We start from the raw sequence: 21336 nt of genomic DNA on the forward strand, positions 1-21336 counted from the left end.
TAATCAAAAAGAAATAGTGAATATGTTGCTTGACAGAGGGGCAGACTGTTATAAATGTGACGGGTTTGGTTGGTCATCTGTAACTACAGCTTGTATATATGGTTATACAGAAATAGTTCAGATGTTGTTAGACAGAGGAGCAGACTGTAATATATGTGACAAGAGTGGTCAGACACCTGTAATAATGGCTTGTAATCATGGTCATACAGAAATAGTGAAGATGTTGTTAGACAGAGGAGCAGACTGTAATCAATCTGATAAGAGTGGTCAGACACTTGTAATGATGGCTTGTACGGAAGGTCATAAAGAAATAGTAGAGATGTTGTTAGACAGACAAGCAGACTGTAATGAATGTGATGAAGATGGTCAGTCATCAATATGGGCATAAAGAAATAGTAAAGGTGTTGTTAGAGAGAGGAGCAGACTGTAATATATGTGACAGGTATGGTCAGCCACCTGACCATAAAAATGAAAATGATGGGCAGTCACCTGTAATGATGGCTTGTAAAAAAGGTTATACAGAAATAGTAAAAATGTTGTTAGATGGAGGAGCAGACTATAATACATGTGATTGGTTGGGTAAGTCAGCTCTAATGAAGGCTTTTCAACACGGTCATATAAATATAGTAAAGATGTTGTTAGACAAAGGAGCAGACTTCAGTATATTTGACTGGTATGGTCAGTCATCTGTAATGAAAGCTTGTGCAAATGGTTATACACAATGTAAAGAAATAGTTAAGATGCTGTTAGACAGAGGAGCAGACTATAATAAATGTGACATAGATGGTCACTCACCTATAATGATGGCTTGTGAATATGGTCATATAGATATAGTTAAGATGTTATTAGACAGGGGCGCAAACTGTAATAACTGTAATATATATGGTCAGTTATACAGACGACTGTGGGAATGTAATTATTTAAATGATAAAATGAGGATAATGTCAAACAGAGGATCAGACTGTAAAAAAAATGAAAATGATGGTCAGTCAACTGTAATGATCGGTTGTAAAAAAAGATGAAGATGTTGTTAGATAGAGGAGCAGACTATAATAAATGTGACTGGTTGGGTAAGTCACCTCTAATAAAGGCTTGTGAACATGGTCATTCGGGAATAGTAAAGATGTTGTTAGACAGAGGAGCAGACTGAAATGAATGCGAGTAGTAATTCACCTGTAATGATGGCTTGTACAAATGGTCGTAATATAAGAGACAGCTATAGACTTTCAGCTTTTGTCATTTTAATGAAAGCTTATGACTATATAGTAAAAATGTTGTTAGAGAGAGGAGCAGACTGTGATAAATGTGATAAAGATGGTCAGTCACCTATAATGATGGCTTGTAGACAAGGTCGTACAAAAACAGTAGAGTTATTGTTAGATAGAGGAGCAGATTGTAATAAATGTGATAAAGATGGTAAGTCACCTCTAATGAAAGCGTGTGAACATGGTCACACAAAAATAGTGAAGATGTTGTTAGACAGAAGAGCAGACTGTAATACATGTGATAAGGATGGTCAATCACCTGTAATGTATGCTTATAAACATGGTCATACTGGAATAATGAAGATGTTGTATGACAGAGGAGTGTAGACTGCAATACTTGTTTTGCCAATGGACACATTATAATGGCGTGTGAACGTGGTCATAGTAAAGAAGTTGTTATATAGAGGAGCAGAATGTAATAAATGTGACGAGACTAGTCCGTGGACTGTAATGATGGTTTATATAAACGGTCACAGAGAAATAGTAAAGATGTTGTTAAACAGACACGCAGACTGTAATACATGTTTTGCCAATTGACAATACCCTTTTATGAGGGTCGTAATAGAGATATGTTCATAACAAATAACGGTGAAAAATCTTGCCAAATGACGTTAACGGTAATTGTTGGTGCATTACGATAAATGTACACTTTCTTTAACATGTTTAAGACGATAAAAAATTTACTGATTTTGACGAATCACGTTAATTTGTTCAAAAAATGACAGTAACGATAAATATTTGAGACCTCTGACGAATCACGATAATGATATTTTGACGAATCACGGTTTAACCAATTTGACGCTAACGGTAGCCGCAAATTACCGTTTGACCCCTGCCGGTAAAGCTAGGTTCACACTGCCGATCAGATCAACTCGATGATCCCGATTGTCCAAATTTCCACGACCAAGCGTAACCAAATTCTTGATCGGGCCAGTTTACGACTTCTACCCGACTGATATCCGACTGTACACTAACTTAACTCGACCATTCACGACTCCTTGATGACTCCATCACGACTCCAACCCGACCACTAATTGAATACATATTCGATGATTCCGACCAATTCACGATCTCTACACGATCTCTACTCGACTAGCTAGACCAAATCAACTATACTCGATCTCAGCCCGATCTCGGCCAGATCAGATCGATTTGATCGTATAGGGGTCGTAGGGATAGTCGGGCATTGGTCGGGTATGTACAATTTCACTATAAAAACGTCTGAATTTTCTATATCACCCGCAGCAGCGGAGGGGGCATTAAGTGTTACCCTTGTCCGTTCGTAAGTACGTATACGTACGTCCCAACAATTAGTTTCCGTTCTCTTATTTTATTTTGCCTCAATCAAATTCTATGAAACGTATACACAATGCTTAATACCATAAAACACAGATCAAGTGCGAATTTGGGTGGCGTCACTTTTATCGTTCTTGGGTAATGACTCTTTATAGCGTTATATGCAAGCTGGGGCATTATCTGTGTACCATATGGACACATTCTCCGTTTATTTGGTTAGATACAGTAGTTCACAGAATGTCTGAGAAAAATTATACATGTAAAGTATCTACATGGAAATAAAGCAGTTGGATTATTTGGCAAGGTGATTGGAGCTCAGATAGATAGGTTAATATCTGTGACGGAGCTTGAAGAGAGTATAGAAGACGAACAAAAAGGGATATACAGCAAATGGTGCCGATAATCTAGATGATGCAGTGGCTGACACGGCGACCACTGTGTGGGCAGTGTAATGTAATAACAAAAAAACTGAACTCCGAGAAAAATTCAAAACGGAAAGTCCCTAATCAAATGGCAAAATCAAAAGTATGAGAGATTTGCAGAAGCTCAACAAAGAGGACCCCAATAAAAATTTCCTGAAAGTAAAGTAGGACGCTGATTTGTTATGGGAGTTTTACTGCTCTTTTCTTGAAAAAGGCACAACAAAATGAGATTTGTCACTCGATAAGTACTGATGTTGCTTTCTTACAAATTAAGCTTCTGTTTGTGTCATATATGTGCATATGTATGTAATCAGTATTTTCCAAATATCTGATACCCAGTAGTTGAATGGTTCAATATATTTCTTTTTGGTGTATCCATGGCAACAACCTGCTTGTTTTTACTAATAATATTGCAAAAAGGGGGTAAATGTCACATGTTTTCCCAAAATTTGGCTAAAAATAGAATTTCAATCCCCTTGATGATACCTTTTCTGAAACTGTTTACATAAATCTATCACGAATTCAAATAAAAATCATTCGTCTGTCGTCTCATTATTTTTTTTAAAAAGCGTATGAAAAAAAGTGTTTGTAAAAACATTCGACCGTACAGTGACATATATATTTTAATTTCTGTGTCATTTGGTCTCATGTGGAGAGTGGTTTCGGTAGCAATTATACCACATCTTCTTATTTTTATACTACAAAAATGTCTGGACATCCAGAAAATACGGACAGTCAAACAAAAATAGCCTATTAAACATGAAAATATAATATGGATGTTCTTAAAAACTAACTTTGAAGGCTTAATAAGTCATCAGCTGTCTAATAATGAATTCTAATGCACAATTACTTTCATATTTGAAAAATCCTCTGGGGCAAAAATGCAGGATTTACTTCCCTTCCAGAACACCTGAGATCATCCCAGGTTTAATTGGGTTTCGTGTTGCTAAGTTTTTAGTTTTCTATGTTGTGTTATGTAGACTGCTGTTTGTCTTCTCGTCGGCTTGTATAGTTAAAAAAAAAGTGACATTTTAGTTTTGCAGAAGCAAAGTTATGAGAGTTAATCAGAGCTGCACACATTTTAGAGAATCGTGTATGGCCAAGTAGAGATCGAAGATTGGTCGAATGTGGTCGCGTAGAGATCGGGTATTGGTCGAGTTGGTCTGGGATGAAAAAAATATAGAAGTCGCAGTGATTATGAAGCGATCGGGCATTGGTCGAGTTAATCTTGACCACATATCGAACAGGTTGGCGTTGATCGGGAAATGATCGGATATAAGTCGAGCAAAGATCGAAATGATCGAGTACTGATCGGTAAACTATTTGTATTCCGAACAAACTCGATCTCTACACGATCCTTTTCCGATCAATTCGACCGCTTCTCGACAAATTCTCGATCTCTTCTCGAGTGACTGGCTTCTGGAACCATACTCGAATGTTTTTGACATGTCAAAAACTCTCGGGTAGAAAGTCAGACCGATGACGACCAAGGAAGACCACCCCGAACATTCTTGTCGATTGAGTCAGACTAGTCTCCCGATCGCTTAATTTGTCTTGATCGGGATTGATCGTGTTTGTCTGATCGGCAGTGTGAACCTAGCTTAAAGGGTATTCCTACCCTCTTTTATGATGGCGTGTGAACATGGTCATACAGATATAGCAAAGATGTTGTTCGACAGAGGAGCAGACAGTGATAAATAGGTGACAGGTATGATAATTCACCTATAATGATGCTTGTGAAAAGGGTCACATATATATATAGTTAAGATGTTGTTAGACAGAGGCGCAGACTGCAAGAACAGTAATATATATATAGTCAGTAATCTGTAATGACGATGTTTGGAGATAGTCATTAAAAAATATAATTAAGATGTTGTAAGGCTGAGGAGCAGACTGTAATTAATGTAAGGATGGCAATCATTCACCTGTTATAATGGCTTGTAAAAAAGGTCACACAGTAAAATGAAGATGTTGCAAGACAGTGGTTTAGACTGTAATTAATGTGAAAATGAGGATCAGTCAACTCTTGTGAGCATGGTCATACAGAAATAGTGAAAATATTGTTAAACAGAGGAGCAGACTGTAATACATCTGTTCTTTTAGGTCAGTCACCTCTAAACATGGCTTATGAACATGGTCAGACAGATATAGTAAAGATGTTGTAAGACAGTGGAGTAGACTTTGATACAAGTGATGAGCAATACTAAACTGTTGTACAGATTTCGTTCAACATTTATTGTTCTTGTTCTAGAGATTTATTCTGACATTATAAAGCAAATGAAACTATATCAAAGATGTATTCTGATTTTTTAAGGAATGTGATATTATTGTAAAGGTGAATTATGACACTTTAAAGCAATACAGTTCTACGGCAGAGATGTTTTTTGACATTATATAGCAACGTGAAAAGCATCAAAGATACCAGAATTATAATTTAGTCTGGCAGACTAAAGACTCATCACTGACACTCTAATCTAAAAAATAAAAGGTCAAATAATGAAACTATTGTAAAAATTTATCATGACATTTTGAAGCATTATGTTACTTTTGTATTAGTCTTTTGAAATAAAGTATGACACAATAAAGTAATACGCTACTTATTAAAAGATGTCTTCTGACATAATGAAGAAGTGTGGAAATATTGTAAAGATTGATTTGACTAAAAATCAATATGATATTGTGTAAAGATAAGTTCTGACTTTACAAAATATATATTACTGTGTAAAGATAAATTCTGACATATAAATGCTTCAACTTTACAAATAATACACGATGGTCTTAAACGTATTGATTTTGGGGACTGCCGTTGTTTATCATCCTAATAACGTGTTATAGTATTCTTATATTTGTCTTTATGAATATTACTTTTACTGTTTAGTCTGTTTTTGGTGATATTCATTTGACGTGACTCTGTACTTATACATCTCGTCGTTGTGTAATTGTTCTATGATAATTTTTGTGTTCTTGTCTTTCATTTTTGCTAATGTTTTTTGTCTATATGTCTTTTTGTGCTCCCTGTTACATATTTGTTTGTTTTATAGTGATAAAGATTATAACAAAATGTTGACTGCTGTACCCCTATTTTTGACATTTTTACCTATTGAATCTGTTTGTTTTGTTCACACATACTTGTCAATATAATAGAATTTGATGCGACTGTCATACAAGTGAGAGGTTAAGCTAGCTATAAAACCAGGTTTAATCCACAATTTTCTTCATAAGAAAATGCCTGTATCAGGTCAGGAATATGACAGTTGTTATTCTTTCGTTTGATGTGTTTGAACTTTTGATTTTGCCATTTGATTAGAGAATTTCCGTTTTGAAATTTACTCGGAGTTCAGTATTTATGTGATTTTACTTTTTTATACTACTGTTGAAAATATGTATTCTGTCATTCTAATGTATAGTATGCTTCTACGTATTGTAAAGAAGAACTATGACACAATTAAGCAATACACTTCTATTGTAAAGATGTATTCTGACTTTATAGATGGGATGTTACTGTTGTAAAACAGCATTTTGTCATTATAATTTTGCTGTTGTTGTTGAAATATGTTATATTGATGCAAAACGTACCCTTGCTGAAATATGTTTTGCTGTTATTTTTTAGAGTTGTGTTGTTGAAAGATATACAGTTGTTGATTAGAACAGTTGCTTTTGATTAAATGTGCAATCTTTTATTTTTTCTAGAAATATATGCTGTTGTATATGTGTTATATGTGTTTTAATATGTGCTAGAGTTTCTTATAGTTTACGTTTTTGAAAGATGTCATGATGTTGTTGAAAAATTGTTGATATTGTTGTTGAAATATATGCTGTTATTTTTTGAAAAGTGTGATGCTGTTGAAATATGCACTGTTTTTATTAGAGATGTACCATTGTTGTTTTAAAAAGAATACTTGTGTGCAGTTTTGGTAAAAAAAATATATGCTGTTGTTTGGCCTTTTTAACATTTTTTGATTCGAGCGTCACTTATGAGTCTTTTGTAGACGAAACGCGCGTCTGGCTCAAATATAAAATTTCAACTCAGGTATCTATGATGTGTTTATTTACATAATATCAATTGTTTCTAAAAGACGTGTTTTGTAGTATTGTGGTTTTCATCACTCGATAGTTTTCTAGAATTGCAAACTCATTTCAAACACTGAAGAGTTTAATCATTGGTAAAATGTTCATGGCAATATGACTATTACTTAACATGGTGTTTTGAAATAATTATGTTGTTTACAAAGACATTTTTGTGTCAAATTTACAGTCGGTTCGAACCAAAAACTTAGATTATATATAATCTTATTGTATATTTTTTCATCATCAATATCTTCACAAATACACAACACTCTAGGTTATTTAACTGAAATTGTTTGCATATCTTTATTATTTAGACCAATAGATGTTTTATAACCTGTTCCCTCTTGCAATTAATTTCATTATCTCTTCTTCGTTACATTTTATTTTTCTAATTGAAATATCAGTAGTCATTATTTGTACATGTTAATTTTCATGCCCGTAATCTTCACTTCAAATTTGTTGTTCACATTATGAACACATTACATGTAGAATTTAAATCTTTTGGTTTGTAATGTTAATTTTATGTCACTTGCTGTGTTTACAATTTACCTTCTTTACAACCTTAGAAATGACTATTTGATCCTTTTTTACCAAACGTGTTTAGTGTCCCTATTTAATTAGTCTAATAAAATGATCTTATAGTATAGGAAGTTTCCATATGTGTTCACAGTAATTACTTTTCAACTGTATGCCATTATTACCATGACTATATTTATAGGATTTCTTCAAAAATCTCGCAACTTTTAGTGCTAATTGAAGAAAACCTTTAAAAGTTGAAGGCGTTCAATGAACCAAAAAACTTAAGAGTTTATCAGAGTGCTTGATTTTAGAGATTTTTCAGTCATAATGTAATTAATAAATTAAGAATTTTATAAGATTTATTCAATGCGTGCATTTATTCCAGACCTCCTACAAAAGGAAACATGTAATTTGCATAAATAATTGTTTTTATTATGTCTTTTACAAGAACTTGAAACTGAAAAAAATTATCAGATTTTTTATTGATTGGTTGTTGATGGGTTAATGCCTATGTTTTTCTATAGCTCACCTACGCAATACCTGATAATTTATTACTAATTGTTTAAGCATAGTTAAAAACAGCCACGTGTGCCTGTCACAAGTCTTAATACTTGTCAGTATCTCTTTAGTTTGTTTACTACTTTTTATGACACTCGGCTGTTGTTGAATACTGTATGATAACCTCAAAATACTTTGATTGCTTGTGTTGTTGGGTTGCTGTCTCATTGGTGTTAACACGTCCCCTGTTATTTGTCAGAATGATGTTAACACATATGATTATTTGCAGGACAACATGTACAAACAACAGAGCACTAATACATCATAGTTGATTAATAATTAATTATAACTAAATAAAGGTAACAATAGTATTATTCGCTGTTCAAAAGTCATAAATCGATTGAGAGAAAACAAATCAGGGATACAAACTAAAACCGAGGGAAACAGATCAACTATAAGGGGAAAACAAAGGAACAACTGGATCACTGAAATGCAACAAAAACAAACGCCAACACACATAGAAACGAACTATTTGATAATAACTGCCATATTCCTGACTTGGAACAGTACATTTTAAGAAACAATGATGGGTTGAAACTTCCCGCTTATATAACAATGTTAAACAATATCGCTAAAATGACAACACAACGAGACAGAAATATAACACAAACACACACAAGAACACTCATCACAAAAAAACGCACAAACAAATAATATGATAGTCGACAAAACATGCAAACCGCAGAAAAACAAAAATCTGCAATCAAAGACAAACAGCAAACACATTGACGCACTTATGTAACGAATATGTAATCTTAAATCATTTACAATCATTTTCACAATACTAGGCAAAACAATTACCATGACAATGACGGTATTGAAAGGCTATTCTATAATTACTTGTAATACAAACCGATACCACAACAGAAATACCAAAAATAAACACATGAATGTTGGATGTACAAAATACCGAGACTAGTCGTATATCAATGCAAATTCACACTCGGTAAAACATTCTTATTAGAAAATAGGTCATGGGTGGTACTTAGTAGACAAACGACATAGATGTTAAACCACAACCTAAGACGTGGTGAAAATATCATTAGTTAGTTTAGACACTGCACATCGTATAGATCAACCATCCATGAAATTTACGGATTGTCGTTTTTAATATTTCCTCCATATAACTCTGTTGAAACAGTTTCTGCGTAAGGAGCACGCTCCTGTATATGAATTCCGTTAAGTGTGAATATGCATGAGCATTACGTATCAATTGAGATATGTAAACACCATACGACGGAGCAGAGTGTAAGGTACTGCTGAGAAATAGGAAATTGATAATTTGGAAGTTGAAATCATCCTGTTTGTCATAGATTTTACTGTGAAGTCGTCAATCTTTGTCAATAAGTTCACTGGGATATATGATATATGAGATGCAAGTACTGACTCAAATATTGGTAATTAAGTGATAGGGCATCATCAATATATTTGAAATTAAAATTAAAGAACCTTGCAAGGTACTTTGTATTTTTGTCTTTTAGAAGGTTCTGAATGAATTCTGCTCCATACGAGTACAAATAATGGTTTTTATATAAAAAGACAATATTATTAGAGGCTTTCTCTGCTGGAACAACGACATAAACTGTTTATGATGGTATGAAACCATCTTTGCTAGTCAAGGGTTTCGATCCAGTCACCTAATCTCCACCCTTGTCGGATTACGATAGAATTTCCTATCCACGAGGTAATGCTATTCATTGGTCGCAGTTATTACTGTCTGCATTCAATCAAAAAGCACCTTCAAGATGATCACATGTAAATGTAGAAAATGTAAATAAACAATTGCCACGTGCTGATTGGGCAACAAATCTGTACCCCCAAAACATAGGACGATATTAAGTGACAATTTTAAAGTTCTTAATCAACTAATTAGAGTTAATAGATATGTGTGTAGCGCAAATGTTGAAATGTCAACTTTTTTCTGGTTTCTGATTCAAGAAATTTATAAACACTAAACACAGTCATTTCAACACCTCTAAACTGAAGAGAGTTCAAATGCTGCCATTGGTCAAGAATGATATAGTCGGAGTGAGCGTGACTTTTGTCTACCGGTAGATGGTGCCATGGGTGAGAGAAGGGAACTGGATCGTAACCCTTGGCTAGCAATGATAGTACGAAACTAGAATTCAATTTTCACCACAACAATAAGTTTTTTTACAGGTAACATTCCCAAGTTATGTCTCTAGGAGATGAAACATAAAAATCATATCTGAGAACCAGTAGCAAATTGTCTATGTATGTTAAACTAGTCATCGTCTAAATTTTCCAACCAAACTCACATGGCTTGCCATTAATTGGTTTGCAACATTCGCCTTCACCCAAGCTTTGCTTTGCCATAGTATACGTACAAATTTAGTACATGTTGCTTTATGACTAACTCACATGGCGACAGATTTATTACACTCTAATCTTTACATACTTCCAAATGTAGTGTAAGCCTATTCAAATTGTTGTGCTATTTATTGAACTTGTATTTTGAGTCTTATAAGGTAGTAAAAAAACCATAAAGTCAGTGTGTGCTAATGCTAAAAGATTACTGAATTGGCTTGCGTTAGTCCTAATTAGTTTGCATACTGATTTTTTACCGATTCCACAAAATCTGTAGAATCAAATCCACTCTTGGCATGAATGATCGACAGAATTTCGGTGACAACTGGGACAAAAGATGAAATAGTGGCGTGAACTGGGATAAATCGTCTGTTTAATCCTTCAAGCTGTCAATTGAACCAGTCTGAACACATACTTCTTATTTTGCTTTTAATTTAAAACATCAAAATTGGGTCTTTTATGATTCATTTTTACAAATTACATCACAAAAAAAGTATGTGTCGAAAAAAGTGGTAGTAAACATTATAGTAATTTCTTGACCTATGTCTTATATGGATATGAAAATATGGACTGTCAAGAGAAAACAATACATTAAACACATATAACACGGTCTTCGGGTTCATGCTAACTTTGAAGCTATTAAACCAAAAGTCCAAATGGTGAAGTTGAAATCATCCCTTCGTAAATTTTACGGACGCCATCACGAGTTGGTTGACCGTTATGGAATATCCGTTTCACAGATAACATCGTATATGTTCCTTATGTCGTAACTACAATCCCGTTCCCTTTTCACGATTGTGATCTACCGAATTAGACTTATTACCGAGTTTTTACTAACATGAGCAGCATGACGGGTGCCACATGTGGAGTTGGATCTGCTTACTATTCTACAGCACACGAGATTATCCCCAGTTTTTGGTGGGGTTCGTGTTCATTAGTCTTTATTTTTCTATGTTGTGTTTTGTGCACTATTGTTTGTCTGTTTGTCGTTTCCTTTTTTTTAACCATGGCGTTGTCAGTTTATTTCCAATTTTTAAGTTTGAATGTCCCTCTGGTATCTTTTGTCCCTCTTTTGAAGGCTCTATAAATTTTCAAATATCTATGAATTATTTGCAGCACCATAACTATCATATTCACTGGGTCAACATGCAAAACCATGCAACAGATGGATGGATGGCTGGTAAGACAAGACCAAAAAGTTTGTGCTTTTAGAGAAATATAATCAATCATTAAAGATGAAACTTTCAGAGATCATGTATTAATGTTTTATTAATCACACAATTTCTAATCAACAGGATTTAATACCACATTTTCCAGAAAATAATCTAAAATCTATTGCAGCAGCCAACAAAGATTATAATTTCCTTATCAATGGATATAGTAGTTGTGTGTCACAAACGTAGATGGTTTGAGGCTAGGCACCATGAAACTGTACTGATATATAATATCCATTCATTATTTACAAAGAGATTACATATAGTCAGTTTACATAGTTCTATTGGACATAAACTGTTGGCATACCGATTTGTTTCGCCTAGATTTAATTTTAAGAGTAAAATGCAAACGTTGAAATTGAAATGGCAATACTTTACATGTTACCTTACCAAAAGTTTCAAAGTCAATAGACCATGACTGAGGGGGTCAGAATGAGATGTGTCAATGCTTAAAGCTTAAACATCTACTTACCAAATATTATAAACCTACCATTAGTCATTCCTCTTAAACTTATGAAATCAAAAACTTTTACTAAAAATGTTGATGTTGCTGCTGCCGTTGGTAACACCACTCCCAAGTCCTTCCTTTCGGGTCGCCATCAAAATTAGTCGAAAACTTTTACAGACAGTTAAAAGTAAAATCACAAAAATACTGAACTCCGAGGAAAATTCAAAACGGAAAGTCCCTAATCAAATGGAAAAGTCAAAAGCTTAAACACATCAAACGAATGGATAACAACTGTCATATTCCTGACTTGGTACAGGCATTTTCTTATTTGGAAAATGGTGGAATAAACCTTGTTTTAAAGTTAGCTATACCTCTCACTTGTATGACAGTCGCATCAAATTCAATAATTGACAACGATGTGTGAACAAAACAGTGTTCGGGGAGATAACTCTTATAAAATAAAATATTTGTTTTAGCGGTGCCAGTTTCAAAAGCGTATAAACTGTTCGATATCATATACCAAAAATGTAAGCGACATCTTTTGAAACAACAATACAGCGAAAGAAAAAAATTAGGCGGAAACAAAAATTCAGAACAAAAGCAAAAGGTCTTTCCACGGAAAAGTGGAAAGACCTAATAATCAGAACAAAAGAAATATGTCTTTCCACGGAAAAGTGGAAACACATAATAAATAATCAGAAGAAAGCCAATAGGTCTTTCCACAGGCAAGTGGAAAGACCTAATAATAATCAGAAGAAAACCAATAGGTCTTTCCACAAAAAAGTGGAGAGACCTAATAATAACCTTATGCTCATGATATGTATAATGATTCGCTGAATTGGTCAAAATTTTAGAATTTCTCCTAACTGCTAAATCAACACTTGAAAGAATATTGTTAACAGTATAGACATGTATCTGATTATCTTATAGAGTTAATGACAGATAAGCCACGTCCACATAATTGACATCCGATCCTATCTCTTGACAAGACAAAACGTTAACGTTATGTATCTAACAGTTATGAATCAACCAATCATCTTTTACTATATCCAATTATTCCATTTTTTTTGCTTACACCCAAGTATTGACAGGTATACCGGGAAGTTATCTGTTATTACCATAAACTAAGGATTCATTAATTCACTATTTCATCCCGAAAGGTAATATCTCCTGGTCCTAAGTTTAGAGAACCCAACACATTAATCGAAACCATAATTTCAACATAATTATGGATTCTTTCAGAACTACTCTACAGCATGGGCTAAACAAGAAGAAATTGAATTGGACACTTTGTCAGAATAGGTCAAAACAATCAGATCTCTGATAAAACGTCGCATTCATAATTTAAAAAAATTGTTTGAATGATCGACCAAAGTCCGTTTTCAGAGACAAAGAGGCTGTGAAATGTCTATCATCTCTTCACGATAAGTATGTTGTTGTTCTTGCGCACGAAGCTTCAAATAATATTGTCTTTGTATGTTAATCGTACTACTACGTAAAAAAAATAGGAATAAATGAGCACTCAGGTAATTACACATACAAAAACATATTATTTTGCAAGTATGAGATTTTCTGCGAATCATAAGTCCTTCATAACTTCAATGAACATTACTTAACTCTGTTTGTATTGGATACCTAAGCTTCACAAAATTCCATACAAACAACGGTACAGTGCCAGCTCATCTGCATGTATGGTTAAAGAATTGTCATTTAGATTGACAAATATTCTGTCCGCATTGATAGATGGTCTTCAGAAATACTGTGAAACTGTTTACTCGCGTAGTGGTATTAACCATATGTGAATTCTCAAAAAACTGTAAGTACTGCTAGATAATTTTAAATGTCGATCTCTCTCTGAAATTAACTTTATCAACACTTTTGATTTTCAAACCTGTATACCACTATTCTCCATGTGAAATAGAAAAATCGTCTAATAAATTCATAATGCTTTCAACATAAAAATAGTACCATGCGCTATAAATTTATTACTTTGGAATACCAAACCGCATGTTTTGTTAATATGAGCAAAAACGAAAACATGCTACACAGAGGAACAAATGATTAATATGCTGGAGTTTCTTATTGACAAATTTTTGTTGAATTTGGAGGTCAACTTTTTCAACAAATTGTCTGCATTCCTATCCGAATGATCTGTGCTCCTCTCCTTGCCGACCTCTTCTTTTTTCATATGAGTCGTAGTACCTTCGGACAACTGTCAAAAACAAGCAAATCAAAGAAGCCAGATATATTAAATTTCACATTCAATTTATCCATCAATATATCCTCCAGAACTAGAAATTAAAGAAACAACAGACACGGCTTCCTCTGCCTCATTTTTAGATTTATACCTCGTATTTGACATTTACGGTCATCTCTGTACCAGAATCTATGACAAACGAGACGATTTTTATTTTGAAATTATTTATTTCCCCCACCTTGGTGTCAATATACCTACTTCACCTGCATATGTGATAAATATTTCCCATCTCATTCGGTATTCAAGAGCTTGCAGCTGCTATTCAGTCTTTGTAAAATGTCACAAGTGTCTGAGTGATGAACCAGGAGTATGTCAAAGAACGTCTCGTCCATTTTCTAAAAAAGTTCATCGGAAGATACCAAAAAAAGTAAAATCACAAAACTTCGGCACGCCGAGGAAAATTCAAAAACGGAAAGTCCCTAATCAAATGTTAAATTCAAAGGCTCAAACACATCAAACGAATGGATAACAACAAGACCTTGTTGATTAATATTCCGTATCAACTTCATAAATTTCACGATGGTTTTGAAGTATAAATTATAGGTACTGACGTTGTTTATCATCTTCATAACGTGTTATAGTATTCTTTTATTTGTCTTTGTAAACGATAACTTTTACTGTATAGTCATTAATTATTTTCACCATCAGTCACCAGATATACGACACAAGGATTAATTTAATACCAAAAAACTCTTCATAGGTATCAGAATTAAAAGTTTGTACCCCGGTTTGGCGTTTCGTCTTCAAAAGTATTATCAGTGACTCTATCGATCTAGATACAAATGTTAGAAAGGCGAAATAAATAACGAAGTTGAAGAACATTAAAGACTCAAAATTCCAAAAGTTTTTTTTCCAAAAGCATGCTAAGGTCATATAATCCTGGGGTAAAATCCTTTGTATTTCGATTAATTCAAAGCGTTGTAAAGAATTAATGTTATATAATGAGTCAATGATAATTCATGTCAACACAGAAGTGCTGACGGATAAGCTTATGATATCCTCGGGGAGGAAACCTCCACCAGCAGTGGCATCGACATATCGACTGTAAATAAACTCATCATAGAAACTAGGATAAAGAAAATGGTCCAAAAGTTCAATCCTGATTTCTGAATTCATCCCCTTTTCTATTTTGTAGAAACTAAATCATGATCAGCGACGTAACTACAAAACTATATGCTTTCAGAAGTCTTATGACCACGTTCAGACTGGTACCTACTTCTTACTACTTTATGGAACTTACGTAATTTCTATCTGTATCCTCAACATATATTTGTTGTGTGACCAATACATGATGGAACGAATCCAGTAAAAACATTAAAAGAAACTTCAATATAAAGAAGATAGTGTGGTTTGACTACCAAGTGAACAACTATCCAGACCATGCAAACAAAAACAAAATTATGAGCACATAAAAAAAAATACAACGACACTGTTCAAAACTGAAATGATAACTTTAAAAATTTACTAATTATTGTTTGATTCCAACAGCAATGAGAATTGAAAGAGGGGATGTGTCAAAGAGACAACAACCCGACCTAAGAGCAAAAAACAGCCAAAGGCCACCAATAGGGTGTCAACACAGGGAGAAAATCTCACACGCCGTAGGCGGGCTTCAGCTGGTCCCTGTACGGTTCAAAGAAAAATAAACTGAATAAACCAATATTCATAGTGACTTTATATGATAAACACCTTTGTGATGAGCGCATGGTACGCCCGTCGATTTTTTAATTAAATAAATTTCTAGAACTCCTAAATGTCATATCAGAAATCAATTTAAAAAAATAAAATAAGTTTTGTTTTGATAGAACAGTCGCAAAAAATACATAAAAACTACCACAGCATGTTTGATTTATTGCCTCAAAAAAGGAAAACACTCGTATTTTATGATATAAAATCACATAACTTGGTAACGTAAAATCTAAAATTTATAAAAATCTAAAGGTTCGAGAGCTTACGTCAATAAATATAAACAATTTACCAAAGTTTTTGAGTTATTATCCGACATGGTGACGACGGACGGACTGATGGACGGTATGACAAATGTATATCATAATTCGTCCTGTAGGTGTCAGACCACCAATTAAAAATCCCTATCTGTTCATCCAAATTTTGCAATTTTTACAGCTTTCTAAATATTTAACCTTAAGTTTAACTTCATAGAAACAGGGTATATCCTGAATTGTACATGTATCACTTTTCTACATGCCAATTTTCAACCTACCTTTTAAGTCTTATAAGAAAAATCTGACCTTGGGAATACAGGTACTACCAAAATAACTCCTTGGTTTTCAGGAAATCTTTAATTAGTATACTATGGAGCGCATTAATCCTGAATTTTAATGCAAACTCATAGACAAGTAAATTTTGGCTCAAAATGGTTTAAATATAGTTTTCTTTCACCAAAACTTTCATTTCTGCAAATTTGTTGGTTAATTTAAGTAAACAAGGACATCAAAAGCACTGTTTTGTGTCAGAGTAGGGCTTCTTTTACACACGTTCTAAATCTGAGAGAGTAGTTGGTGGTCTGACACCTAAAGAGCAAAACAAAGTTGATCAGAAATCTTTTGTTTTGCTTTATTCTTAATCCTTGGTCAATTTGTAGTAAAACAAATTCTATCTGAGCATAATGCTACTTATATTACAAAATTCACAGCTCAATTAAAACTGACTGTAATGTATGACTTTAATAGAAAATACTTGAAAATTTCATTTTGGACTACAGGAACATAAATTTTCAATATCAATATCAGTTTTAGTTGATTTTTCCTTGTTTGTCCTACTGCTTTAAAGTCTTTCCACAATTTTTACAATGAGTTTAGTAAAAAATCCAAGATATTAAAGAGTCAAGGAACATTCATCCCTTTTTTTTCACCAGGTGTCAGTAATGGGACTATTATTTGATCAAAAGTGCAGTTATGGTCATTAAACTGTTTTTATTTACTATCAGTCAACAAAATTTAAGGTAGAAAACTTTCATTTGAGACAATAAATGGGATTGTGGTGAGTGTATGCAGTGTTTACATTAGACTATGTTATCTGCCAAATACATGGTATGACGCAATGATATAAGAGGTAAAATCAAATAATTTCATTAAATCTTCATGACGACATTTTTTGTGGGTAGTAAACAACCTATGTTTTAATGTTTAATACCACAGAAACAACTTAATGTGCATTCATAACAATTTAAGACATTTTTTTTATATGAAAGCATATTGTAAGGGTGGGAAAAGCTAAAAATAGCACAAATTCAGGTTTAAGGCTCTAAATTTGCACTATTGGACTTTTTGCCAAAAAAAATTGAAATGTGGCTACTATCATTTCAAATGATCAGCTAAGGTAGCTGGGGGGTCTTAATTCAAATCCATAGAATTTTTTAATAATTTGTCAAAATGTAGTTTATATCACCCGTTTTTTTTTAAATATAATAAAAAGAATGTGTCACCGTACTTATTTTCACGCTGCAGGATGGGCAAACTTGTCAGATTTTGTATAGATAATGAATGAAAAACCTAATTTTGTGTCATAAAACGAAAACTACTCCATAGAATTTTGAGATAAAATATGAGAAGATAGCTCTAATAATGTGCTTTCTGATAAGAAAAAGAAACAATTAGGTCACCGGACTCGTTTTCTTGCTACATAATAAAATAGGTTAATTCCTAACACATTCCATTGTAAAAGTTACTTTATCTGAATTATCTCCCCTTACATTTCAATGATCTCACCTTATGTGGCATAGTTGAAAAAAAATGAATCAAAACAGAAATATTCTGGTTTTTTTTTTTAAATACTTTCGTAAATATAATAAAACATGTCATTTGCTGTATTTAATTGAAAAAACCTTACATATGAATACCCTTCTACTCTCGAAATTTGCACATTTCATTAAAGATCTCGACCGATTGTTATGTGGTATTTCAAAATCCAAGATGGAGGAAGACACCCGAGCCACCTTAAGACAAAAAAATATATTGTTCTCTGGTTTTGGGGTTTCACCGCTTTTCGCTTTAAAGGTGTCAGACCACCAATTAAAAATCCCTTTCTGTTCAACCAAATTTTGCAATTTTCACAACTTTCTAAATATTTTGCCTGAGGTTTAACTTCATAGAAACCAGGTATATCCTGAATTGTACAAGGATCACCTTTCTACATGGCAATTTTCTACCTTTTAAGTCTTATAAGAAAAATCTGACCTTGGGAATACAGGTACTACCAAAATAACTCCTGGCTTTCTGGGAATCTTAAATTAGTATACTATGGAGCGCATTAATCCATTTAATGCAAACTCATAGACAAGTAAGTTTTGGCTCGAAATGGTCTAAATATATTTCTCTGTCACCAAACTTTCATTTCTGCAAATTTGTTGGTTAATTTAAGTAAACAAGGACATCAAAAGCACTATTTTGTGTCAGAGTAGCGCTACTTTTACATACGTTCTAAATTAGAGGAAGTAAATGTTGGTCTGACACCTGTAAACGGTCGTATAAAATTAGATTTTTTTAAACGACTTAATGTTTTCTGTACCTTTTCAAGATTAAAACTAATTTTGGCTTCTCATAAAAAAAGTCTTACCAGACACTTGATATTTTGCATGTCCCTAATCGAAAAACCTACTCAAAATAAGTTTTAAGTTTCATTCAAATGCATTTTGTTCTTTCGAAGAATTTTTCGTTAATGAAATGTCTTCAATAGCATTTATTCAATTTATTCACATCATGTCAACACTCACAACGATTTAAAGCATATGGCAGTTGTTATTTATAGTTCGTTTCTTTGTGTGTTACATTGTTGTTTGGTTTTTTGTTGCACTTTAGTGTCTGTTGTTTCGTGGTTTCCCTCTTATAGTTGATGGGTTTCCCTCGATTTTAGTTTGTAACCCGGATTTGTTTTCTCTCAATCGATTTATGACTTTCAAACAGCGGTATACTACTGATGCCTTTATAGAAACTTGTTTACTTTTATCGAATTTGAAAATAAAAAATTTCTTATGTCTGACTTGAATTATGATGATCAATGGTTAAAAGTCAATTCTAAATTTTTTTTATTGTCTCACTGGACCCTTTACATGTTTATGTTTTGCAAAAATATCTCCAATTTCTCGTTTCGTTTCAATTTAAAATCTTTTAAATAATGGATTATTCTTTAAATTCTTTTCTCTTTACATTTCACTGTTAGATATCGATACGTACTCGAACTTTTTTGATTGAAAATATGTTTTGTATGCGGTTTCAAGCTGTAAAGAAAAACGTCTGGTCTGATAAATCAAAAAGTCTTAAGGTTCCTGACATCGTGTAATGAACCATACAACTGATATGTTAGTGCCATTTTCATCGACTCAAGTTATATATATATATATAAGAAGATGTGGTATGAATGCCAACCAGACAACTCTTCACAAGAGACCAAATGACACAGAAATAAACAACTACAGGTCACCGTACGGCCTTCAACCATGAGCAAAGTACATACCGCATAGTCAGCTATAAAAGGCCCCAAAATGACAAATGTAAAAAAATTCAAACGAGAAAACTATCGGCCTAACTAATGTACAAAAAAATAAACGAAACCAAATATGTAACACAGCAACAAACGACAGCCACTGAATTAGAGGCTCCTGACTTTCGAAATGGCACATATATACGGAATTGGGCGAGATTAAAGATGTTATCGGGATTCCAACCCTCCCCTTAATCTGGGACAGTGGTGTTACAGTACAATAAAAGAACGAACTATAAGAATCAGTTAAAAAAGACTTAACTCATCAGATGGACACAAATTTAAATTGATATAACAAAAACACAGATTTGACGTGACCGGAAACTTGTACATCCCAACAACAAAAAGACACTAGGTACAGATCTGAGAGCTCGCAGTTACTGATATCTAGTTCAAAGCCAAAAACAACTAATAAAACAATCACGCAACTAAGACTAAATTATCAACCAGTTCACTTCTAAAATCCAATGGATTTAGTATAAAGACGTCATAAACGTCAGAGAATAACATGACCTTGTGCAATGCCAGGATACAGGTATCGACAGATTGTAGATCATTTGAAGTGCATATGTATATAACAATAATATTTAGTTTGCCTTTAATTTACTGATAACAAAATCAATATTAATTCCAATAAAAACAATATTCAAAGATCTAATTACAGTATTGAATTGGTAACCTTTTAGAATAGGTCTATTTAAATAATCTTATCATGGTTACCAGGATTGCAATTTTGTATTTGCGCCAGACGCGCGTTTCGTCTACAAAAGACTCATCAGTGACGCTCGAATAAAAAAAAGTTAAAAAGGTGAAATAAAGTACGAAGAGCATTGAGGACAAAAAGTTTTGCCAAATACAGCTAAGGTATTCAAATGCTGAGGTAGTTTTGTAAACAGTTAATTTATAATTATGACAATATCAATGATAATTCATGTCAACACAGAAGTGCGAACTACTGGGCTGGTGATAACCTCAGGGAATAAAAAATCCACCAGCAGTGGCATCGACACGGTGGTTGTAAATAAACTCATCATAGATACCAGGATTGCAATTTTGTATTGGCTGCGCCAGACGCGCGTTTATTTAAAGGATTGATAAGTTTACCAGGATCGTTTCTAAATTTCCGGGCACGGTAAACAACATCTCCGTAAAAATGAAGATGTGCTATCCCGTTTGATATAAGTTTTCTGCAGGCACAACCAAACTTCAAAACCAAATCTTTATATCTATGGAAGAATTTAGTAATGGTTTTAAGTAATTTGTGGTAACAAAATCCCTGGCTTAATAATTTACCAGTAATACGTAGATTACGCTCATTATTTTACTGAAACTGTATAAAAAATAATCTGACCTTTAGAAGTATAGGTTGATATAAAATTAATTTTAATGCTGAAATTGAACTGATTTCAATTTTGATTAGAGAACCATGTTACGGCTTTAATACTTAAACGGTTGGTCCGAA

The 21336-nt window shown here is 33.4% G+C and overlaps 1 protein-coding gene across 1 annotated transcript in view; it reads left to right on the forward strand.

Annotated features, from left to right (window-relative positions):
* Nucleotides 1-220: 220 nt before the first annotated feature.
* Nucleotides 221-21336, forward strand: part of LOC127737213 (uncharacterized) — a 57700-nt gene continuing 36584 nt past the window's right edge. Inside the window, exons 1-2 of the mRNA XM_052247748.1 lie at nt 221-365; nt 1282-1416. Coding sequence (XP_052103708.1) covers nt 221-365; nt 1282-1416 — 280 coding nt within the window. The remainder of the gene's footprint in view (nt 366-1281; nt 1417-21336) is intronic.

The sequence above is a fragment of the Mytilus californianus genome, unplaced genomic scaffold (genome assembly GCF_021869535.1).
Source record: "Mytilus californianus isolate M0D057914Y unplaced genomic scaffold, xbMytCali1.0.p SCAF_4, whole genome shotgun sequence".
Lineage (NCBI taxonomy): Eukaryota > Metazoa > Mollusca > Bivalvia > Mytilida > Mytilidae > Mytilus > Mytilus californianus.